The 25,158-nt window shown below is 43.9% G+C and overlaps 2 protein-coding genes across 2 annotated transcripts; one reads left to right on the top strand and one right to left on the bottom strand.

Moving 5' to 3' along the window:
• Window positions 1–762: 762 nt before the first annotated feature.
• Window positions 763–2,453, top strand: BSX (brain specific homeobox). Its single transcript, XM_065738330.1, has 3 exons — window positions 763–1,033; window positions 1,876–2,072; window positions 2,226–2,453. Exons 1-3 carry the CDS (start codon window positions 763–765, stop codon window positions 2,451–2,453), a joined length of 696 nt encoding a protein of 231 aa, XP_065594402.1.
• Window positions 2,454–9,213: 6,760 nt separating this feature from the next.
• JHY (junctional cadherin complex regulator) lies at window positions 9,214–23,736 on the bottom strand. Its single transcript, XM_065738303.1, has 9 exons — window positions 23,339–23,736; window positions 20,736–21,234; window positions 17,801–17,911; window positions 15,358–15,637; window positions 15,018–15,261; window positions 13,865–14,147; window positions 11,888–11,968; window positions 10,538–10,663; window positions 9,214–9,417 (listed from the first exon to the last, which is right to left on the bottom strand). The coding sequence occupies exons 1-9, from the start codon at window positions 23,734–23,736 to the stop codon at window positions 9,214–9,216; spliced, it is 2,226 nt and encodes a 741-aa protein (XP_065594375.1).
• Between the last annotated feature and the right edge of the window lie 1,422 nt (window positions 23,737–25,158).

Raw genomic sequence — 25,158 nt, 5'->3', positions numbered from 1 at the left:
ATGTGGTATATCACCCTCATTTTAGCAAATTGACTCCGGGGAAATGAATGTTACAGATTAGGGAGGGGGGGAAAAACACAAACAGAGGAAAGGGTTGGGGGGGGGGGGTGGATGTTGGCAGAACACGGAGTGAGGAATGGATGGGGACAAAACCCGCTGGGGTAACAAGGGGAACGGCACACGGGGTGTGCGCGGGGATCGGTTAGGAGCGGAGCAGGGCACGAGGGTCGGGAAAGCGCAACTCCTTTCTTTCTTTCTTCCCCCCCAACCCCACCCCCCACTCTAAGTTTTGGCGTTTAAAGAAATACGGAAAACAAAATAACGAAACCTTTCGGAAGCCGCTCCCAGCCCGGCGCTGGGGAAGGGGCTGTGGGTGGGGGAAGCGGAGCGGCTCCGGAGCGGCTCCGTGTCCCCTCCCTCCCCCCCCCTCCCGTCCGCTATTGGCTCTCGGAGCGTCCCCGGCCCCGCTCCTCAAAGCCGCGCATCGCCCCGAGCATCCCGCAGCCCCGCGTCCCCCGGCTCTCCCCGTTATCCTTCTGCCCGGGGAGGGAGGGGGGGAAGGGATCGTTTTTTTTTTTTTTTAATGACCCTTCTTATTGTTATTATTGCATAGATATATATATTAATTATTGTTATTTATTTATCGTTCCTCTTATTCTCCCTGCCATCTCTCGCCCGGGACGCGCAGCCGGACGCTCTCTCTCCTCCGGTCCCCAGCCCCGTTCTCTCCGTTCCCCACAACCCGACCCGGGACCCTCCGAGATGAACCTCAACTTCACCTCTCCGGTGCACCCGGTGCCCGCTCCCCGGCCCACGTCCTTCTTCATCGAGGACATCCTGCTGCACAAACCCAAGCCCCTGCGGGAGGTGCCCCCCGAGCACTTCGCCGGCTCCTTGGCCTCACGCGTCCCCCTCTTGGACTATGGGTACCCCCTGATGCCCGCCCCGACGCTGCTGGCTCCCCACCCGCACCCGGCCCTGCACAAACCGGAGCACCACCACCACCACCATCCCTATTTCCTCACCACCTCGGGTAAGTGCGGGGCAGCCCGCGGTTGGGGATGTGGGGTGGGGAAAAGGTCCTCAGCCCCACGCAGGGAGTGGGTTTGTGTTTTGGGGCTGCGGGGTCCGAGCCTCGCCGAGCTCTCGGCTCCGTCAGCGGCGAACGGCAACCTCAATCAGCCCGAGATCTTGAGCCCAGCGATCCCAGTGTTTCTCTCTCCCCCCTCCGCCCGTTTATTTCGTTTTGAACTCTTTATATTCGGACCGAGAGCATCGCCCTTTTCCACGTTTTGACCCCCTGGACTGGAACCGGGCTTCGCTTTTCCACGTCCAACAGCAGCGCCGGGGCCGTGCCGGACCCCCCCGAGGTTTGGGGAGACACTCCGTGCCCGCCCGTCCCCTCGGCCCCTTCCCAGGGCCGCTTCCTCCAAAGTTTCTCCTCGGGAGACCGAAGTTTCTCCCCCCGTGACCGCCTCCTCCTGCCCGCCCTTCCCTCGGCTTTTCTCCCGTCTCCCCCGTTTTTCCTGGGTTCACATTTCGTTGAGTTTTTAATGGCTCGGAGGGTGACCACACGCATCCTTTCCGACCGCGACTGAGCCGCACCTCAATAAACGAATTCGTTAATTTAAAAGAAAACAGAAATGCAGCGAAATAAAAATAATTTAAAAAGTAATAAAAAATAGGGGACGGTGATAAAAGGAAGTGAAATGGCTTCAAAAACGAAATAAACGAGGGGGAAAAAAAATAAAACACCAAAAACCAACCAACCCGTATATATCCAGGGGGGCAAAGGCACGGGGAAAGTCCACGCGGAGCCGCTGCTGCCCGGCTCCGGCTCGGCCGCAGCCCGGGTCCCCGCGTGTGTCCCCGCAGGAGTGCCGGTGCCGGCGTTGTTCCCGCACCACGCTCACGCAGAGCTGCCCGGGAAGCACTGCCGCCGCCGCAAAGCCCGCACCGTCTTCTCCGACTCTCAGCTCTCCGGCCTGGAGAAGCGTTTCGAGATCCAGCGCTATCTCTCCACGCCCGAGCGGGTGGAGCTGGCCACGGCGCTCAGCCTCTCCGAGACCCAGGTACGGTGCTGCAGACCTCGGTCAGGGCTCTGTGCAGCCTCTCCCCCCTTTTGCTAAATATATATATTTTCCTATTATTATTATTATTATTTTTGCCTGATGTTTCTTTCTTTGTCACATGTCATTTCTTTTTCTCCTCGTGCTCTCCCCCAGGTGAAAACCTGGTTTCAGAACCGGCGGATGAAACACAAAAAACAGTTGCGGAAAAGCCAGGACGACCCCAAACACGAAGAGAACCGCGAGCAGAGCTCCCCCGAGCCCGAGCTCACCGAGCCGGCCGCCGCCGAGCCCCGAAAGGGCCCCTTCCTGCTGCAGGACCCCGAGGACGAGGTGGACATCCTGGAGGAGGGGGACATCCTCGCCGCCCCCCACCGCCTTTAGGAGCGCGGGGGTTCCGCTCCCGCTTGGGGCACTGCCCCCTCGTGCTGCCGGGCCGCGGAGGGGACCGAGGTTCGGCGTCGGTCCGGGAGGAAATAAAACCCCAGGGCTCCCTTCGCCCCTTTGGCATCATCCCAGCGTCACCCCAAGCCCGAACTTTGCTTGGAAATCCAGTGGGGGAGAGCCAAAAAATAAAACCACACCAACCAACGACGTTTCCTGTAAGCTTCCCCCTTCCCTTCGAAATATCGGACTGTTCTCCGTTCCCCGACGTCCCTTCGGTTTGAAATAAAGGTGTGTCCGTGGCTGCGTGGTGTGGTTTCTGAGCGGTGTTGCGCTGTCGGGGAACGCGTGTGCTCAGATCGGGGAGGGGGGGAGGGGGGCACCGCTAATTCCCGTCCGGGGAAGGGAAAAAAGGAGAGCAGCGGGAGGAACCCCATCCCCGTAGGGCTGCCCGGAGTGAACCACCCCGGCTGTGAGATGCTGTTTGCAGCCGTGATCCCGTTTTCTCTCCTCCTGCATCAGCCGCTGAGCTCCGCGCTGCAGCCGCCATCCTCTCTCGCTTTGCCCTTCCCTTTCTGCCGGGGAAATGGGTTTAATTTCCAGGTAAACGACGATTTATTCTTTTATTTTCCTCGGGGTGAAGCGCGCTGGGGGCACCGCGCGGGCTCTGCGTGTGCCGGGCAGGGCTGGGGCTGCCCTCGGCACAGCCGTGGGGCAGAGGCTGCCTCCTTCTTCTTGCTTTCTAACTTTTTACTTCTTAGCGAGGTGTGGATGCTGTTTCCTGGTGCCGCTGGCACTTGGCACGCTATTTTGGACCACACGACGCGCGGGTTTGCGTAGGGAAACCGTGTCCCTGTTTAATTCCTAAAATACAGACGCCGCGGATTTCCCTCGATGTGAAATGATAAAGGAGGGGGGAAAAATACAGCACTCAGACAGCAGTACAGAAAATAGCTGGGTGTCTCACGCGTTGCGTTTAGAAATGCTTTCAGGACGGCCGTTTTCATTGAAATATATACATCTAAATGCACTGCGGAGCCGCGCGTCTGCGAACCGCAGCCCTCGGAGCTCCGGCTTTGTCCGGGTACGTTCGCCCACTGAGTGCCTGGAGACGTGCAAAGCAAATCCCCCCCGTTTACAGGGGAAGAATATTGGGAAAAAGGAAGCGCTTCAAAACTTGCACCTGAATGGGAAAGGAGAGAGGAAGAATTCCGTTTCCGTGCGGTTCCCGGTGCGAGGGAGTGTCCGTTTGCTGCTGGAGGCGCTCATAGCCGTGTTAAAGGCAGATAAAAGTATTCGGATGGGGCAAGAACGCAAAGAAAAAAGGCAGAGGGAGTGAAGGCAGCAGGAACTCGGGGGCAAAAGGCGGCTTTGTCCTTTGCGTATTCGCCGCGTGTCATGCGGTGCGGGCTGGGAGGACTGGTGTCAGCCCCAGTACGGTCCGGGTGTGTGATCGGACCAAAAACGAGCACCCCAAAATCGGTGCTCATCTCCTTTGCAGGGGCAAAGCAGCTCCAGGATCTCGCTTCTCAACGTGCTGACGTTGGTCAAAAGAAAAGGTACTAATCTCCAGCACTCTTGTCTTCCCCACTTGTGACTAACGTTATAATCACGCGTCGTAATCAAAGCACCGAAGTGGGTGCTTTGCTAATAATCTCAGTGACAAATCCACGTACAACAACGGACCGTCCGAGCCCGCGGACGCTGCACGGTGCACTCCGAGCCCTGCACGCAACGGGATGCGTGGGAACGGGCTGCTCAGCACCGAGGTTTGGGTACCAGCGAGGGCTGAGACTGAGGCAGAAGGATGGGGAGCCGTGCGGGGCAGCTCCCTGCAGGCAGAGCCGCGATGGGGAAGAGGTCACGGAGTGCTCAGAGGGGGGAGACGGTGCCGGGAGGGGGGCAGCGCTGAGAGCCGCTGCGTTTTCCTATTTCTGAGCTTCGCTCCTAGAATCGGTGTAACGACTCTGCTCCTGGTCCTGTCCTGTTCAGTGAGAGCTGCGGTTGTTGCCTGCCATGCCTCTGTGCCCTCCCTGAGCTGTAGGACTGAGGCTGTTCGGAGCTGGCTTTTTTTTTTATTATTTCTTTCCTTTAAATATGACATCCTTGCTCGGGAAATGCTCGGTGGAAAGGCTCACAAGAAATAATCGATCCTGGCAGATCTCACGTTTTTCAAGACTTGCACTTCAGTCCTGATTTTAATACAGGATTCTTCTGTGTGGTTTTGTTTTTAAATGAAATTGTTTCCCAGTGATCTAATTTACACTGAAGTGCTTAATGCTTGTGGTTGTTTTCATTAAATACAGTGCAGATTGATCTATAAAATCTTCCCATTAACATTTGCTTTATGTCGAGCGTTTCTCTGCTGCTCAAAACTTCTAAGGGAAGCATTCCCAGCCCAGGTTTTTCCTCCCGTGGCCACAACAATGCAAAGTAATCAGGTGTGTGGGTTGGACGGAGAATTACTTGCAAAATCTTGCTATGAAACACAGGTAGTGTCAGCTCTGAAAGTGCTATGAGCACTCACTTGGTGTAAAAAACCTCCAGTTTTGAAGCAGCAGTGCCAAGTAAGAGATCCAGGCACAGTGGGAGCAGTGTAAGTTTCTCTTTACAACTTCTCCTTGCTTCTCTCTGCTGGGAAATGGACGGTGTGATCTCCTTCCATTGGCAGCCTGAAGTTTCTGCAGGTGGTCCAGAGGAGGGCTGGGGGAGATGAGCAGGACTGACCACAGCACTGCATTTGTGCATTGTGACCTCCTGATGACTTCGTTCTTCCTCTCTCGTCGCAGCAGCAAACAGCATCACTCTAATTAACTGCAAACTCCTGCTTGGATGGTCTTACTCAGCTTAAAGGTGGCTTATTTCAGTCTTGGATTTGTCTTGTTTCTATACCATAATAAGCTTAGATGAAACACCTGCAGCTCCATTGCTGGAACTGCTATGGGATGACCACAGCTACTGATGAGGTCTGTGCTGCTGCAGCAGTAGCAATGTGTTGCACCTGGTGGTAAAGGCAGGCAGATACAGAGAGTATGGTTAAGAGAAGGAAGGGTGATCTCAGCGAGAACTACAGTGCTCTTCCAGCCTGTGCAGACTTTCAAGGCAGAAGTTGGTTTTAACTCTATGATAATGGTTTCTGAAATGCCAGGAGCAAAAGCAAGCTGTCTCAATTCTGTGCTTCCCTTCATTCAGCTTTGGTGAGACCTTGCTCTCCTGAAGACTTCATATTCCCCACCATTGTGCAGCACAGTGGCTTTGCTGCCACTGCTCCAACAAACTTTTAATTGCTTGTAGTGACACAGAACAGCAGCTCTGCAGTGCTACCTGCAGCTGCCCACTCACCACTATGCAAAGCTCTTGCTGAGCTGCTGGATGCTTCAGCATGTGCTCTATGCAGGTTTTTGGCCCAGCACCACTCCTGTTCAAAGCAGGCTCTGTGTAAGGGGGCTGCTTTGCCTCACCCTTGCCAGCCGTCAGCAGCAGAGATTCCCTGCATTCACCCATCACTGTGGCTTTGTGCCTCTAGAGCTGCTGAACACTGTAGAGGCAGCCACCAAAATCAGTCCTTTTTTTTCTCATACAAGAGAGCTTGTAGATTTGGACAACATAGAAAATAACACAAGGCCTAACTTGTGCTGTTACCATTTTCTATAGCATCAGTCCCTAAATGCAGATGATCAGTGATCAGCTTGTGACCAGTTGGGACATCAGAGCTGCTCATGCCTATTTGACACACAGTGACTGCAGAAGTTGGATGTGCTCTCTCCTTGTTTGACAATCCCCACCTGTAATAGTTGGTCTTTAGTGCCATAATGACAGGACGTGTCTTTTAAGCTTCATGTTTTCAGGTGATAAAACAGTATTATTTTTGGTCACAGCAGCCCATGAGCAGCTGTTCATACTCACTGAGGGGAAGGTGGTAGGAAGCTGACACTGATTATCTCTGATAACTGATTATCACTGATTAAATGCAATGGTGATGTTATTGCAGCACAATTGCTCTGAAGTGGAACTGTCCCCAGCTCTTTGACTCCTGAAGGTACCATAGGATCACTTCTACACAATGCCCGTCCTTGTAAAGCTTGGAGCCCCTCTGAGCTCTTTCAGAGCCTCCCATACTTTAGGGAAGATGGGGAATGAGGGAATTCAGAATCACCTTTTATTGCAACCTCCATCTCAGAGTGATATGCTTCAGAGAAAAGACCCCAAACCTCAAAAAGATCAGAGACTTTTGCTTTCAGAAGCTGCCAGGTGACAGTACCCAGGGGTCTCCTGGTAGGTATAGGTATCATGAAAACTCTGAATGCTTCCACCTGTCAGCAAAGACGAAGTACCCAGTGTGCCTTCCGGACTTGAAAACAATCATTTGACTCTACTTCTGCACTTCTCTAGTCTAAAACATTAAGGTGGCAAGTAGAAGAGGCTTGCCAAGAAAATGCTGAGAATTTCCATTGTATGGTGAACACAAACACTCCTCTGCCCCTATGAAGGCAGCCAGTGCTCGTGGTGAATAACACTGCTTTGCAAGTAGCTGTGCTACAGCCACGGGACTACAGCAGACAGGTTCTACTCCAACTAAATCTCTCTCTGAATACTTAATGCAAAATTCAAAGCCTATTTCTTATTTAAATTCCTCGCCTTCCTAATTTGAAAGACATTAAGTTTTGGCCTTTGCTTTTAAGCAGATGGATGCTCATCATTTACTTGTATGGTCCCTTTTTGTGCCACCATATCTGTTAGGTGCAGGAAGAATTTGCATTAGTATTGAGGTAGATCAAAAGATTTTCTTTGCACATATGCTGCAAATAATGTCTTTTTCTGGGGGAAAAAAAATACAGTGCTTTCCAAATGGTTTGTGAGATGATCATGATTGGACTTAAATATGTATATAAATATACACACATACTTATATATCCCCCCCAAAAAAAGCAGCATCATATAAATATGCACACTTAGTATTTAAATGTTTCTTCAAAGTTTGTTGTTTTGCTTAAGGAAACAAAACCAAAACCTACACCACCCCCCCACAAAGGTCATCCCAATTTCTGGGAGCTCTACAAGGTAGGGGGATGACAGATAGGGAGGAAGGTGATCAATTAAGACATTAAGCATTTTGCACCACATGGACGCATCTGCATGTCAGCCAAATAATAAGGCCATCAGCTCATTTTCAGGGAGCTGTTGCCTACTTCAACTCAATCCTCAGATCAAAGAGAAAATGTCTGCTTGCATTTTCTAATCAGAAAAGGGATGCTAATTTAGGTTCCTTAATGTGTGGTGGTAAGAGACTTCTTCAATTAACTGAATTCTATAGCTCAGAAAATAAAAAAAAGGGGGATACAAAGGGAGTCAGGCTGGAAAGGCAGAAGTTCTCATTAAACCAAAGGTCCAATATTCATTACCTCCAGCATCTGGGGCTAAACACTAAACATGGAGATCATCAAAGGGGGTTTAATGGGTTAAATTGAGAATATAATCTAATTAAAATATTAGATACGAGTAAATAGCTCTTTGATATTCATCTGAAGGTTTCATTAAAATAGGTACTTGAGGTTTGTATTAAGGGGGGATTATCACTTTTAAGCAGAAACAACAAATTGAGGTTCTCTAATCAGAAATGCTTCAAAGTGTTACTATTTAGCTTAAAAATAAAAGTAGAAAAGTAGCAACTGGCATAACATGGAAACAGCCAGCCTGGCTGGGGGGGGAGCATGCCCCTTCCACCAAGAGGGGCCAAGTGCTTAAGATCCCAGAGGAGAGAAGAAAGTAGGCCAGAGCAGAGGACAGCCCCACATTCAAGATACTTCTTCTGCCAAGTTTCCCTGAAAGATGATTGTTTGGCGACTGCTAGGTCACAGCCTGAACTACTGATTGAGCTCCTGGAGAAAAGACCCGCTCAGCCCTGAGCATGCAGGTGAAGGCAATTCACCTGTGTGACCAGAAGGGATGGAGCCAGGCTGCACCCCTCTTAGACCTCACTGAAGGGCTGACTGCCACTGAGTCATAATTTACTAACTTAAAGAAACAGAACTATAGTAATGAACCCATCTGTTTGTTGTTATTTTCATAGATCTAATCTGTTAAAAGCTGTTTCCTCTCAAACATATAGCTCTCAATTTTTTTTAGTTACTCAATAGTTTTCTGTCTGCTTTTTGCTACTAACAGATCATCTGCATCAACTTTTTGTGTCTCAAATAATCCTCCAGAATGTTGGTCTTGCTGTGACAGCAATTCACTAACAGGTAACACAGTGAGAGTTGAAAAATTACTATTGTATTGTTACCAACTGATCTATTTGGTGCATGTTTTGGTTCTCTTTCTTTCCAGTGATGGATTATTTTTGGCTTTATTTCTCAATAGTCTGCCAAAGTTTCCCCTCCACTTAAAAAAAAGAAATATTTCTGGCATCTCCAGATGAAACAGATGATATTTTTAACGATTTATAGATGTGGCTTTATGTTTGATGTGTATACAAATGACCTCTAACAAGCTGACAGCTGATTAGGCTGAAATATGCAACTGTTAGGTCAGTTAATATCAAGGAAGAAATTAGAAGAGCATGCTTAAAATGCTATATTACTATTTATTTTTTATAATATTTTACAATATTTAGTAGAACAGACTCTAAAACTTAAAACTGATTAAACTTAAGGTGCTTGATAACTGAATGGAATGGTAAATCGATATCTGAATGTTATGGCTCATAATTAAACAGTTCAGATATTCTTGCCTTGAAGATATCCTGATCATTTCAAGACACTTAAAAGATAGGAAGGGTTTTGAAAGCTTCTACAACTTGCTTCTCCTTCTCGTGTCTGCTTTGTAAAGCTTCCAAGAGTGTAATTGGAGGTAAAAAATTTCTTTTGAAAGCTGGTAGCAGAACTCCTCCGTTTTTCACCTCTTCATTTGAATGTCTTGCTGTGAAAACCTTCGGTTTAGGAATCTTCTTTGCATATTCCAGTGCCTAAGAACACGAAGATTGGGGGAAGTACAATTAAGAGTAAACCTGACCGACACTTCAAGAAAATGTGGTTGCTCCTTTGTTGAGTCAAATTCGTAGTTTTCCTAATTCCTGATCTTTTATTTCTGACAGTGTTCTGTATTAGATGCTTTAGTAGCAACAGCGAGAAGCCTCTGCTACAGGCAAAATAATCCAGCTCAAGGAGATCTGCTTCCTGATGCTTACCACTGGAGGTTATCTTACACTACTGATTTTCCTTTAAAAAACATAAAGCAACACTAGTCCAGTCACTAGACATCACTTCTTTCAACCTCATTAAGCTCTTGTTCTCAGTCATATATTGCTGGGTGTTCCACAGGGTAAGGTGACAAGGATGGAAATGGAGCACTCTAACAACAAATTCTAAGAAACTGACGTACTGAAAGGCTTCAAATGATGAAAGAAGTCTTGGAATAAAGTCTTCTGAAGGAATCCAAAGCTCTTTTAACATGTAGAGAACACAGTTTCATCTCTCTGTGGTTTACGTGCTGTCTGAAAATGAATGCATGCCACTGAGGAATTCAACTGATAGTAAAATGCAAAACTTTTTTCTCTGTGGCATGCAGTTCTCATTCATCACCTCAGAGAAATACCTGGTGTGCTCTCAGCATCACACCGGTGAGCTGCCACAGAACTATCTGGTTGAATATACACTATTTTCAGAGCTTTATTACTTCCTGCAAGAGGGAAAAGGGACTCCCTTTGTCTGTGTATGCTGTTGTCACGCAGTCAGTTGTTGCTCATTTAGGTTATTTCTGAAGGACAGTGAAAGCTAAAGTAATGTTGTATGGGCTTGAAAAATAAGGCCAATTACTGTAGCTATGCAACTGAAGTGCAAAGAGTTGTGACTGAGACTGACAGGCAGGTGGTAATAGACTAATAAGAGGATATCTGTGGTCCATCAGAGGAGTGCACTCTGCAGTAGCATGGCCTCTACCACTGATGTGAAGTAGAGAGTGTGCTGCACTGACAGCATTCCTGTAGGGGTCCTGCTCTCCCTAATTTCTCATTCCTGCTTTTCTTTTTCTGTGTGTAAAGTCCAGAATCATTCCCTGCAAACATTTGACAGGAAGTCTATCCTTACCTTCTGCCTTGACACTGAAGACGCAGGCTGGGGTTTTGTAGGTAACCTCTGAATCAAAGTAATGTTTTTCATGTTGTGCTCCTTAACTTGCTGCGAATATTCCTTTTGTTGCTTTAACCTCTCCTTCTAACAAATGGAAAAAAGTGCACAATTAAACGTGGATCTGTCAATGAAATACCTTTTTCCTTCCATTTGTACCTCTGTTGCTATTGATTGTTCCTCAGCAGAGCAAAACAGGAAACTCTGATGAATTGTATAGTTTTTAGTTATTGTTCATGTTTAAGAGCTTCTTCTGGGACCATACTGAGGAGACAGCTCAACTGAAATGCAACGTCTTTATTCTGAATGTTTGAATACATCGGTTCCATTCTAAAATGGCTGTGCTAATATCTGTCAGCTTTTGCAGTGACTTTTAAAATCTCCTTGCTGGCTTTTAAGGTCCTGAATGACATGCTTAGTTTACCTAACTGATACTGTCTCTTCATGTTCCCAGCAATTCATTATGCTCAAATTCAGCAGTGTGCTCCACCTTGCCCAGCTATCAGCCAATGCCAATGATTTTCTTTCAGTGCAATAATACCACATCAGCATGCCAGGCTCCACAAAAAGACACACCATGTCCCAGGCCCAATCCATTCTGATTCGAGATCTCTAATCTCTCTCATTTATGGAAATGCTGAGGAAATCATGGGAGATGACCCCACAAGGATGATTACTTTATCATACTTGCTACCTGCTGTCCTACAAGTTTTCTCTAGAGAAATAATAAATAAATACAGAAATATTTCTAGAGAAATAATAAACAAATAAAGCAATTGTGCTCAGATTAGTAGTCTCTGAGCATGGAAGGCAGAGCTTGGAGTACTCTAGAAGTATAGCTGCTACCAGCATAAAACCACGGTCTAATGATACCAACTGATACTTGCACCAAACCCTGTTTCCATTTCAACAGGGTAATAATATCTGGCACTAGCTTAACAGTAAGTAAAGCTCACCGAACTGTTTTCTTCTCATGTTTACACTACTTATATCTTCTTTTACTTCCACTTTAAAGGTTAGGAAACACTATCTTCTGCACTGTGAATGGCAATGCAACTCAGCCATGTGAGTATATGATGTCCAACTACCCCTGCTGAACTAATGTCTGTTTTTAGAGGGCTGAAACTATCCACGTTATAGCTGTCCTGCCTTCTACTTGAAATCTCTCCTTATGACCTCAAGCTAGACCTACAGTCAAGCACACAAGGACAAACGTGAGCTGCTTCTCAGTGATAACTTCTTTGCCATTCTCCCCTGCCAAAGTTCACTTTGCACAGCTGAGAAGCAGAGTGTAAGATGTGGATCACTTACTTTTTGCTTGATTGCTTCATAGTCAGGTCCCAGGCCTCCAAGCTTCACATCAATATTGATACAGATTTTTGAGCTACAAGGCTGAAAAACAAACCTCAGTGACAGATCTTCCTTTATATACACAATTTCATGGATATAAAGCATAATTAAAATCAGTCTTATAGTGGACACCAAACTTAAGAGTAGGATTCAACTTGCAATCTCAGTCTTATCTCTGCCATGCCTCATTTCAAGAATTCTACATGACCAAAATGATTGAGGTAATTGTGGAAATCAAATTATTCTCTATTTCCTTTGAATGTAGATGGGTAATTACCAATCATCCAAATGACAAAGCAACGATTTCTCAGTCAAAAATGACATTTTTTGAGCTTTAAACAGGTGGAAGTGACCCATTTGACAGATATCAGAATGAAAAGAAACGGATGTTACAGAAGTAGGTACAAATGCCTGACTTTGGTGGCAGAAAAAATTAGGCATGTGATATTTGTTATGGTAACCTTTCTTTGTTCTCAATCTGCAATGTAAAGCTGTCACCTGGCTGTTGAAAAATATGTCTTGCAGCACAGAAAGTTTTACAAATGCCCAGGGAAGACAAGTGATGCCATCTGAACCCTTTAAGACTCTACTACATTGAATTTTTTTGGCTCTCTTTTATGAAGACTGGGTTATTTTTTTTTTTAAATTGAATATATTTTAAGAAATTGCCACGGAGAACTCATTATGGTCAGTTCTGTGGCAATTCCAGTCACAAATCAATGCAGAAACATCAAGAAATTTCAGTATGTTAAAACAAACAAACAAAAAAAGTGTACACGTTCAAGTTAAATTCAACTGCAAAGAAACCAAACCCATGCAGTTACAGTTCTATTTGATATTTGCACCAGTTATTCCTTCTCTTCTGTGATATGCCTAACCTTTCACTTCAGGTGCTGGGAAGAGTGAGATATATGCAGTACTCGCTCACTTCTGCTATTTGCAAAGGCAAAATGTGCATGCAGTGAGCATGACTGCATTTCTTTATTACAACAAGCTCGAGCCCTCTGTGAGATGCTCTTTTCATGAGAAAGCTGCTGAAAATACAGGACAAAAATAATTTGCTGAACTTGGGAACAGAAAGGGAAGAAAATCTGCCCTTCAGTTATGAATGTAATCCAGCTAATTCTTCTTAGAGGCACTGAAGCAGCAGTACACAAACTGCCTCCTAGATGAAGCACATGAGTAATTACTCCAGCTTAGTCTGTCTGCCCTGAAATGTGGAGCTAAGTTCTTAACCATTTAATCTGTCATAGATGCACAGGGATACCTCTATGCTGTTCCACTGCATCTGTGTAACTGGTTACAGTATCAGAGCTGAACACTCAGAAAAAAGCAAAAGGAAGTGGGCTTTAATAAGGACCACAGTGGGATTGTCAGCAGACCTGCAATAATGTTTATGTTGTTAGCCTTACAAATCCTCTAAGTTTGGTCTTGTTCAGTTTTATTCCCTTGGAAACCGAGAAATTTGAGTTGGATAGCAAATAAGCATGACCAGGATAATGGTTTGTTCAGATCTGAAGCCTGGCTACCTGCTGCTTTACACAAACAGCTTTATTCTAAATCATTTTATCACTGGATACCCTAAAGGACAAACACTGTTCTGTGTGTTCTTAGAGATAATCAAGTCTCAAAGTGATGGGGGAGAGGTGGCGAACTACATCGCTCTCTAGATTAGAATGATCTGGTCAGAAAAAACACAAGCAAATGTCTTCATCTTCAGTGTCTGTTTCCACATTTGCTCCTTCATTTTTTAATGCTCTGGGCAAGTCATCGTGTGTTCACGTGCTTTCTCTCTATAAGAATGATAACAGTTCTCATTCAGCCTTACTTTTCTTATTTCTAGTGAAGATCTTTGGATTATCAAGAAAAAAAAAACAACCATTAACCAGAGGAGAAAATAGAGATGTACAGTTTTCTAACCTACATCTATTTGCTTACCTTCTTGTAGACTTTATGCTTTTTTTGCTTTTCCATTTGCATGACATAGCCTTCAGAATTGCTTTGATTTATTTTCACATAATTTCTTTCACCTTTCTTTGGATCTACCACTGAGTCACTTTCTACCTGTGGCATCAGAGGTAGAAGTGGGCTGACCAACTGCTGATTGTCACCAGCTTCTCTCAAACAAGACATTTCTTGGTGCTGTTGCTCCATGGTTAGTGTTTGCTGGGAGGCTATACAACAGTCTGCTGATGAGCTGTCAACAGAAGATTGGGAAAGCCTCAGAAAAGAAAGATCTTTATTCATATGCAGCAGATAGTTTAACAAGTGATCTGTACAAAGAATGATCCTTGCTCACCCAATCTAATGGGAACAAGAAAGTGGATGTGTGGGAATCTCACAGTGGCTGACTTTGCTTCCACCCAAGTTTATAGAAACTGAGTAATGTGAATGGAAAAAAAATAGATGGGGAAATGTTCAGCCTTATGTAAAGTTAGTTAAAGTCAACAGAAAAAGGGATCAGGCCTGCTGAGTATTGAAATAATGAATGCTTTGTCTATCTGAAATTCTACATAGCTGATTGTAGGTTTTCATAACCCTTTACCATGTCAACAGTGTCCAGTCTTTTTTTCCAGTACTTGTGCAGTAAAACAATTTACTCCCACAGCAACCAGCAAATTCCTACCAAATCAGCAAAAATGTGCCTGTCTATCCATTATGGCAAATAGGGACAACTTTGAAAACTCGTGTGGTATTCCAGAACTGGTGCTAGACTGACTCTGGATATTCACCCTGCAAAGCAAGCTTTGATACAACTCTGTGCAGATAGCACTAGGCTTAAGTTTACGCACAGTACTCTTTGCCATCTGTTTTTTAAGCTTCTACCTCTAGACTTTAGGGAAAACATTCAGTTGTGGAAGTGGTGTGTGCAAGAGAGCATGAAGTCTAGAACTGTCCTTTTCCAGTAACATATAAAATCAACAGTTACTGTGAATCTTAAGTTAGTAGTAAACTATAGAGGTAAGTTTGAACCAAAGAATTCTATCCTTTGGGCTTAAAAAACAAACAAACAAAAAAACATCACCATCTTGTTCTGAGAAATCTGAGTATCATAGTGTTATCACAATATAGTTACAGAACACATACTTACCATAAACTATTGCTAGCACAAATGTGCCTTTCGCAGGCCTGAAGTGACATTGGATCCTTTACTGTTTTGTGACAGTTAGCATTAAAAGTAGAGGAAATATTGCTTTGATTTGGATGTGCTTGACCACTGGTACTGTCATTTCTTGGAAAAAATGGCACAGTAGCATGGTTGTCTAAGTGCTGCTGGCCGCATTGAAGGTCATTTGGACAATCACGCTGGGAGTTCTTGCTCTTCTTTCTTGTACTTGCTCCAAGAGATTGCTCTTCCAGAATGAATTTATGTTGTGCTGAATGAAAAGGATATGCAGACACAGTAGATTTCTGACTGACATGATGCCTTGAATTTGGGAAATTATTTAAGCAAGTATCTGAATTTGCTGCTGTATCAGTATCAGGGCCAAGTGGGCACAGCCACTCCTGCAGTGCACTGCTGTTGTCTTGCTTCTCTGTGTGCATGGGAGCAGTCTGACATTCTGACATCTGGCAGTGCCTGTAGTGACAAGACTTTGGTTTTGCTGGTCTTCCTTCTGGCTGACGGTTATCACTCCTTGGAAAAGCTCTCCCTTTGGGATTCTGGTCAGATTTTACTGTCTTTCTTTGGGCTGATTTCCACTGGCAATTCTAAAACAAGTTATCAAAAGTAGAGTTGATTTCAGTGGTTGCTCTTTTATACGTTCATTAAGACCAACAATACACAAGCATGTAGGTAATTTCCCTGTTACAGTCCCCACAGACTCAACCTTAAAAGCAGTTATAGCAATGTTTTATGGGGATGAATGACTACATGGGTGAAAATTAACGTTAAAAGTGAACTTTAACATAGGCTGACAAGTTTAAGGGAAAGCATGTGTTTCCTAAAGTCCAGAATGGTAGGACAACAGTTTTACTTTGTGGTATTTGTAAAGTTTTGGATTAAGAAAACATATTCTGATGGAAGGGCCCTTAAAGAGACCTAGGCACTGTTATCTAACCCTGACTCAATCATTATGCTTGTGGCTGTAACAGGTGATGGCCTGGTTAGACTTAATCCAAAATTTTGGAAAAGTATGCACCTCTATTCGTGAACAGCACGACAAATGTCATTCAGGTGCTGAGGGATAATGCATAATGCCACTTCAAAGCACTGCTTAGTGTCCTGAGACAAATTCAGAAGGAAAGCACTAAAAAAAAATGGGTCCTTACAGATGCAGAGCACATCTGATTGACAATGCTCTGGTAAACACTGAGTGAGGGAGATTTATCTGAAGGAGGTGCAAAACCAGGTGCCCCTAAATAGACAGATTACTATTTTGAGCCTTGTAGACAAGAGGTAGCTCACTGTCAGCCTGGGGAAAATGTTTCAGAAGTCAAAGTTCTCGTCTTTTACAGTAAATTGTACCAAATTTTGTGAAAAGATGGCTATGTACACTCTATTAGATTGGCCCACAACAGGAACAAACTTATGTCAATTAATTAAATGATTTCACTTCTAAACCACGCACTCCTCCCTGTCCTTTCTTTTGAAAAACATTATCTAAATGATAAGAAAAAAATGAAGAATTTAAGCACACCGGGACTACTGTATTCAGCTAAACCAACATGCTCTAAAACGGGTTTATTCAGTGCTTTCCAATTATAGCATCCTGTGTTGCCCATTTGGAGGAAAGGCATGGCTTTCCTTCTAGGTAATACACAAATCCATTCTCAGTCCATTTAATCTCTGTCAGCACTACAATCCTCCATTTCATCCTCCTGTCTCTCTAGGGTTCTTTTGTTAGCAACACTTGCAACTACTGCATGGCATATGCACTCAGAATAACTACTTAATGGTAGGTATTAAATCCACATAGAGAGAAGCATGTTTTGGCGAAAGCTTTAGCGCTGGGGAATCCTGACTCCTGGTGCCAAGATGATGATTTGTTAACTCGACCTCTGCTGTAATGATTAGTGCTCTGGCATAGTCTGCCAACAGTGGAAAGCATGAGCTACTGCCAAAATGAGAACAGGCCAATGTTTTCTCACTCACATGGAATGAGGAGCCCTGTGAAATACCTCCTTTATTCTGAAAATTCAGATTTAAAGCACACCTCTTAATACAAACAGCAGCACAAAATCTTGTTTGCTCTTTTTATAAAAGTTCAGCTTCTACTCTTAAGTGAACAGTGAGGAATTTAAACAGTCTGCTGAATTACTTCAAATTTAATACAAGGACATTTACTAGGTTTGCTTAATAATAATTCCAGTTAGCTTGAACTTCTGGTTTTGAAATCCTTGTGTTTTTTTCACCAGCGATGACAACCTGGTCTCTTTGCTGTTCCAAAGCCTGTCCTATTGTGTTGGTTTGAAAGGCCAGCACGAAATAGATGTATACACTTAGGTGTATGCAGGAGGTTACTGCAACTACTTCTACTTGCATCACTTTCTTTTTATGGCCAACCCTTGATGTTTGCCGGGGGTTTATGGAACAAATAATGCAACAGCAGTTGAATTCTAGCTCTGAACCCTCACAACCGAGGAAATACAACAATGTGCTAGTTTGCATTTTAACATTATCAACCGAATGCTGTCCTGAACAGTTGTGATTCTTTGAGCTCTGAATTTATCAGGACTTGGAGACCTATTCTCATTTAAAATCATCTAGTATACAAACCAGAATAAGTTAAACTCTTGTCATGATGTGCAGATTTACACCTAAGAATTTAATATAATTAACTGGTACTCTCAAAGTAATGAGCTTACAGCTTGAAACAGCTTCAAACTAGCATTCAAATACATTTCAATTACTGTGTTCTATAAAAAAGGAACCTTGAGCTGCTGTGAATTCAGGTACCATCTGACTTCGGGATCCATCTTCGTGTTTGGGTCTGGCAAGGCACTCTGAACTGGTTCCCCTTCAACTGTTTTAGTACCTGCAACCTAAAAAATACCAGAATGTTTTTGGACACACACTAATGAAGCCAAGGAAAAAAGTTTTGGGGATAGATGAGAAATAATTGGACTCTTTGTAATGCTAAAATGGTAAAGTTTGTTACTGTATAATAGACAAGAAGAAAATGAAAGGCTGAAAGAACAAATGAAAAGCAAGGGAAAAAACCTGAACCAACAGTAGTAGGGTAGCAGGGAGTGTTGCATTTACTTGAGAGGAGAGAGGAAAATAAAATTGCACATTTTGGGAGGTGAGAGGTTGGGAGAACTAGAAAAAGGTAGGTAGGGCCTATTGCTGAGCTTTCAGGTGAACTTAATGCCCCAAATGATGATGCAGATTCTATTCGTTGTCATTAGAAAAGTTAACAAGTTGAAAGTTACCACCTAGGTTTCTTGAACTGGGGGCAGATGCAGCTTGGCAGTCAGCTGGATGTTTTTGGTGGAACCGACTGCCTCACTGTATTCATAGTTTACTGGGCAGGTAAAGCATACTTCTACATTATCTCTTTGAAAGAGGAACAGGACACAACCTCTGCCAGCATTTTTTGTGAACTATTCTATTAATACCAATCAAATTGAGAAAATGATCAAATGAAATTGCATTTTGAGCATCATAAGCTGTGTAATGCCTATTCTGTTAAATTGAGGCCCATAATTGCTTCTCTACTGAAAAGATACAACAAAGACAGCAATCATGGCATGTCATTATCCCAGACTAGAAAACCGGCCTTTGCAGTGAGGACTTCAAAGGCTTGTGGTTCTCGAATTGCATTTGGCTGCTATTGTTGTAGCGCAGGCAATCTTGATTAGGTGTTTACACTGAGGTAAGGCGCAGTGCACAGAGAGTCTGAGTGCCTTGGTCTAGAGCCATTAAAAAATTGTACATTATGTTCCTTGCTTTGAAGTAAGGGGCTTGTAGGTAGGAAAGCAACTCATATTGAGTACAGCTGAGCTAGATTTGGCTGCTACTTCTGTCTCTCTCTCTCTCCCTGAAATTCATCATCAGGTTCTTAAAGAAATCAGCAACACTGCAAAGAACTTGATGCTCTATAAAATGCTATATAAATTAGGAAATATACAGAGCAACAGCCATTTATGGCATGTTTCATTATATACAGCTTGCTGTCTGCATGCACAGAGGTAACATCTGTAAATCCTGCAAGAACAAGGCTGCAAATATTCTACCTGCTACTGTGTCAATTGAATAAACTTGTATGCAATGTACTTATTTCAGGTGTCCACAACCATTTCATTTTCACAGTGCCTCACACCTAACAGCAGTTACACCAATACAAACAACTTCCAAGTCTTTCAAAGCTGAAAATGATCCAGCACAGGAGAAAACTGCATTCAGAATGTTTCGTGTTTCCAGAAGGATGCACATGGTTTATCTGCTTCTCCTTGCAGAGAACAAAAATGCTGTTTTTGCACTTTTAACAGTTTTCCAGGTGAGGTGACAGGCCTCACTGAGAAGACTTAACTGCTGAGTTGAGAATCATGAGCCTTGAGATAACAGGCCAGCTTTGGTCAACAAGATGCTCCTACCTGGCCTTCATGCCAGGAATGGATGTCTTGATTAAGACCAAGAGAGGTAAGCACTCCTTCCTGTGCTCATTCCCAGCAAGCACAAGGCTAGCTGGCCAAAAACGGTGCTGCTGTTGCTGTTATATCAACTGGTTGAGAGTAGAAAAGCACCTTTCCATATGCTTGCAGCTTGCTTGGCTCCTGCCACATCTCTGCTTTCCTGATGGCTACCTCAGCAAGGTAATCTTGGCATACAGTTCTGATTGTAGCAGAGTTGGGGTTGTTATTTTTCCTACTACATGTCTTTCAAAAAACATCTACACCTCCAAGTCATGATCCCTGGCTCTGATACATAACATATGAACCATTTTAAGAATTCCCCATATAGTAAACATAATCATATCAACACCACTTTAATCAGCAGCCATCTACGCTAATTGTTTTTACCACCAACTAAATTATAACTGAAAAAAACAAGTGCTTTTTACAGCTCTGAGAGAGAAGAGCATGTCCACTGTTGCTTTCATTGTAATACAGTCAGCAGATGCCCTCTAGTGTTTTGCCAACCACTCGTTAGCCACAAAAGCATGTCACAAGTTTCCAGTTTTGCAAGTGAATAATTTTCTGCACTATAACTCATGGAGTGATTCAGTGACTTCCACATCGTCATTATGCACAATGTGCAGCAAGTAAAAGCAACAAACTCTTGTATAACTGTTCATTAGAAACTGTTATTACATTTCCACTTAATCCTTAATACAGTGTTTGACATTTCACTGTCGATCATAAGAAGGCCAAGCCCTCACAACCCAATTACAATATAGTACCAGTATTTGCTGATTGATTCCAAATACCAGGTTTGGTTTGGGTGAGAAAGCAAGCAGAGTAATGGATTGTCAGACCTCTCAAATTCAACATATCTTTCCTGGATACTCCTAAATGTGTGACACTAAATGACAGTGATAAGCCCTATAAAGCGGTGTATTACCAAATTCATGTCAGCTAAGCAGAGGAAAGTCTGATGCTCCAAAAAATAAGGCACAATGTAGAATCTATAGGAAAGAGGACAGTGTTTCTTTTGCATGAAGTTTAGGAACTACTGAGAGGTCACCTCCGTGATGATGCAAACATGCTTTGTGGCCAGGATTATATGTAGCACTAATAGGTGAACCAGATTCTCATAGGAAATCATGATTTATCAGTTGCATGCAAACCTGTAATATAACACAGATATTCTATTTCAACAGCAGACTTTGGTTTATAGCAGTTATAACTTGCCCAAGTTACCTACCCGCTCTTGACAAACTTCTTCCTTTTTGTCATGTAATTCAAGGTAGGAAATGTCCTTGTCTGTACGCAATCCTAAAGTCCGTCTGTTTTTTTCCACAAAGTTTATTTTTGCTCTTTGGGGTTGATCTTCTCGAATCTGAAGAGAAAAAGCACTGCTGCATGTACTTGGACTATCTTTGAAATAATAGCCATCTTGGGATTCATTCCCTCTGGTATGTAACCTAAAAGGTTTGCTGCAGACGAAGGCATTTGGCTCATGAAAGCTCAGTAATTTTGTGCCAAACTCAGAGAATGTCTCCTGAAATTTTACCTCCTGTTGATCTTTTTCTTCTGAAAAGACAACAGAATGGAGGTGAAATGAATCCTGTGAAAGGCTCACGCTGCCTTCTTCAGCAGCGTGGTGTGTTTTTCCTACTTCAGTAAATTGCAATGCCTCTTTTGTGTTCCTCCAGTTAGGATTGTACTTTAGGCTGAAATATTTGTCTACAGGCTGCTGTTCCCTATTGAAAACAAAAATAGAAAATTATTCATGTGTAAATTGCATATGTTTTATGTTTCTCAGTATACAATTTGAGTCTATAGGTGTTCTGCAAACACAACCAACTAAATTAGTTTGGTTCATACTGCGTGGCCACTAGTGGGATCAGAACAACTCTATAAAACATGTTAGAGTATAAGATTTAGGCCTGGCCTCCTTTTCATATTTAATTTTCATTATCAGTGAATGATAAATTGGCCTAACATTCAGATCACAGTGGTATACAACCTTAATCCTGAACTTAGCATAGATATTACAAGCACAAGTAGAATCAGCTAGAAGACAAAACAACTGTATCATACGGTTTCCATCCTGATGATGTCACAATGCACAGCCATACTGCTGTGTAAAATAAAAGTGATGCACTGCTAAGATTCCACTCTCAAATTTCAGTAGAATTAATGATGACTGTCTAAGCTGAATTCTCTAAACTGCAGCATAGTTACTCATTTCCATAAATCACTTATTCCTCCTTTATCAACTGGTTAAGTATATTCTAATCTTTCAAGATGCTCCTAAGTAAAATATATATATATATGTGTTTTTTTTAGCAATGCTTTTCATTTCAGGTAAGCATTGGTACCATGGTATCCTGTATACTAGAGATGATTTACACCAGTGAAAACATTATTCCTAGTTGTCCTATATTGCAGGTAAACAAAAATAGGTGACCTTATTTTGAAATGAGTATAGAAATATTTGATATAATTGTAATGATTCAAATAGCAGAGTATAATGCAGAGAGTTGTATTGTACTGAAATGTGTGCATAGCAGCTCAACAGGATTATGCAGGCCAGGTCACTGCACGGGAACAAAATGAGTGTGAAGAGCTCCTTCATCTCTAATCATCTGCACACAAGAAGTGCACCTTTTATTCCTCCCCCCAACTTGATATAAAGGTTAGATGGACTCTGTACTCATCAACAAAAGTGTTGTACGTAGACAACAGATGCAGCGTTTCCTCTTCAAATTCCGAGGTTAGTAATGGATGTAGAGAGGGGGGTTCATATGCATATGCTGTGATATTTGCTCTGGTTAATGGACTGTATTTGAGTACTTACTAGGCTAAGTTCAAACAAAATAAAATCAAATTTCCATTTAATGAAGAGCCTCACATTCAGCATAGTATTCAGTCAAAAAAATTACTAAAAATTAGAGCATGTTTCTAGGACAATTAACATCATTTGCACTCACAATAAAATGTTCAGTAACTGGCCATTTTGCCTGTTGAGGAGGTGAATAAAAGCATGCTATTAATCATTTAGTCTTCATTTGTTTGCCACTTTATTTTAAGTAGACAATTAAATTGAAACTGCACATTATTATTACTTCAGGTTTAATTTAATCCCTTTAAATTTGAGAATTATTCCCAATTTATAGTGTTAAACCCTTCATGCATAAGACAGCAAATTTGATTTTATTTATGTAGCAAGTTAATGCTTTTTAAAGAATGTTTAATGATGGTAACACTTAATTCTTAATTTTACATTTATGCAGTTTTAAGGACAAATCTGCATTTTTTCAACCTATCAGCTTTTTGCCTAAAGCTTTTTGCCTTACAGTGGCCTGGTTTGCTCAGCATAGGCCTTTCTGCAGAAAATGAGAGGAGGATGTGTTTTCTCTGTGTTTTCTTTCCTTTCTCCCCACTTCTAGCTCCAGAAATCTCCTTGCTCATCTTCTCAGAAATGCTACACTATTTGCCACTTCCTACCTTCCTGCTAGCCTGTTTTGGATGGAAACCAAAGGGCTTGTAGCATGAGCATCTGTATGCAGAGTCTAGAACCTGTAAAGTCAGTGAGGTATGTTTCCTGTCCATCTGAACCTCCTGCACTCATGTTTTAGCCAACATGACACCTACTTGGGGCTGCGCTGCAGAAAGAGGTATAATGATTATGAATGTGGATAAGACCCAACAGTAGCTTTGCACATAATTTGATCCTGGGGTGTTCTTAATAGCACTCTGGCAACCTAAATTGGTCTTGAAGAGGTAATGTGTATCTTGAGAAATATAAGGCTTTAAAATGTCAGAACAACTATGCTCATTTACTGAAAGCCTATGCCTTACCTGCTGTTACTCTCCTTTTGCACTATATATTGCACTGTGCCATGCTTAGCTTCTTCTTGCTCCTCTGAACTCCACTTCTCCAAGCTATCTTCCTCCTCTAAGCTGTCATTCTCCATCTCCTCAGCCTTCAGTCCCACCAGCTCCTCATCGACACAAGTCCATTCCTGGAGTTGTGAGTGCTTTTCCAGCACAAGGCTTTCAGTATCTGAATCCTGAGAGTCGTGCAGCTCTGAGTATACGATCCCTTTGCTTCCAGGCAGCCTTTTCCAGCTGGCAGAGTAAATGCGTGGCTGCGTGAGCTCTCCCTGAGGAATGCATTTGTTGCTCATGTGAAAAGTGTATGGAGAAGAAACTGCAGTATATTCCATATCTGAGACACTTATCCTTGAGCTGGACATCGCCAAGCCTGCGTTTGGAGAACAGGAAAGAGAACCAAACTGGTGATATGAAAATGTCTCTCAGTGAAATGTGCTCTCAGTGAAAACGTCTGTGTGCGTTAGGAGCCGTGGCAGTGCCCGTGGCTGAAGTTCAGGGTGTGATGTGCTACAGCCGAAACGTTTGTTCTCAGCCATGACATGGATGCTCCTGCAGGCAGTTAATAACAAGGTATGCACGGCTTCGTAACGACACCTGCCTTAACCCGATGTGTGAATGCTAACAAAGCTCGCCATGTGCAAAACAGCTCATGGAAAGGAAAAGAGAGCAAAAACAAAGCAACGAAAGGCACCTGAGTGCTGCGAAGTGCTACGCGCTCCTTTCGCCCAACTTCTGAGCCGCATGTGCTGTCAGACGAAACGGCAGCGAAAAGCACACCAACGCTTCTTGTTACTTAACAAACAGTTGTATTAAAACGCTCCTAAATCATCTCCATCCTCGGACCGGACACCCGAGGAAGGGGTGAGCCGGGAACCTCGCCGCAGTAGGCCGGGCCGCGCTGTTGCCATGGTTAGTCAACAGGTCGCGGCTCGTACCAAGAGCCGGGCGGAGGGGGGGGGGTGGTTATGTGGGACGTGGTTACGGGGTGCGGACCCCAGGAAGGAGCGAGAGGTTCCCTGCGATGTAATAAAAAACACGTGAATGCTGCGCTCATTTCAAGCTGGTTTATTAAAACCGGGTGCGGAGAAACGGGTAACGCGAGCGCGAGATTCGGTCGCCGCGGCGCGGACTGTGGGTGATAACGCCGTTGCCTCAGCGCCGTTCGGGCGCGCAGAGCGGCTGTGGACGCTGTGACGTCGCTGCTGGCCCCTAGGCTGAGCTGGGCCGCGCTCTGCCCTGTGAGCTGCCAAGTGTGTCCCTGTGGGCAGAGTGCTTACCCTCCCCAGGTCGAAAATGAAGTAATGTTTTCATTTTTCCGCATACAAGTGAAATATTTCTAGCGCTCATGTCAAGGGTGTTTGTTTAATTTGGTGCCCAACACCGGTTCTCAGCAGTAAGTCCTGTGAGGAATAATCGAGAAGAATAAATGCAGCTTTCTCCTGCAGAACGTTCCCTTTGTTTCAGGAGTCTGGTTGTGCCTTACAGAGCCACAGCACAAGGATCCTACAAAAGAAGAGAGAGATCCCCACTGACGGCAGCGTGGGACTCTGCAGAGGGAATGTCCTGCTGCTCACCTCAGGCAACTGCATTCACCCCTGGGCTGCAAAATGCCACCGTGTGGTTCCTCTTTGCCAACTCCGAGCGGACAGCCGTGTTGTTTTTAAACACTTTTGAGATCGGGATGTTTGGTTAAGTACTGCTGGGTGCCCAGGTTTGGTTGCCAGAATGAGATATTAGAAGTCCCGATTGGTTTCTGCCTCCTGAAGTTTCCCGGTCAGTCCTGT

Source organism: Cyrtonyx montezumae, unplaced genomic scaffold (genome assembly GCF_038088225.1).
Source record: "Cyrtonyx montezumae isolate F1298 unplaced genomic scaffold, pur_monq_1.0 scaffold_22, whole genome shotgun sequence".
NCBI lineage: Eukaryota > Metazoa > Chordata > Aves > Galliformes > Odontophoridae > Cyrtonyx > Cyrtonyx montezumae.
Note: the sequence above shows the minus strand (reverse complement) of the source record. Positions and strands in the feature narration are given on the sequence as shown.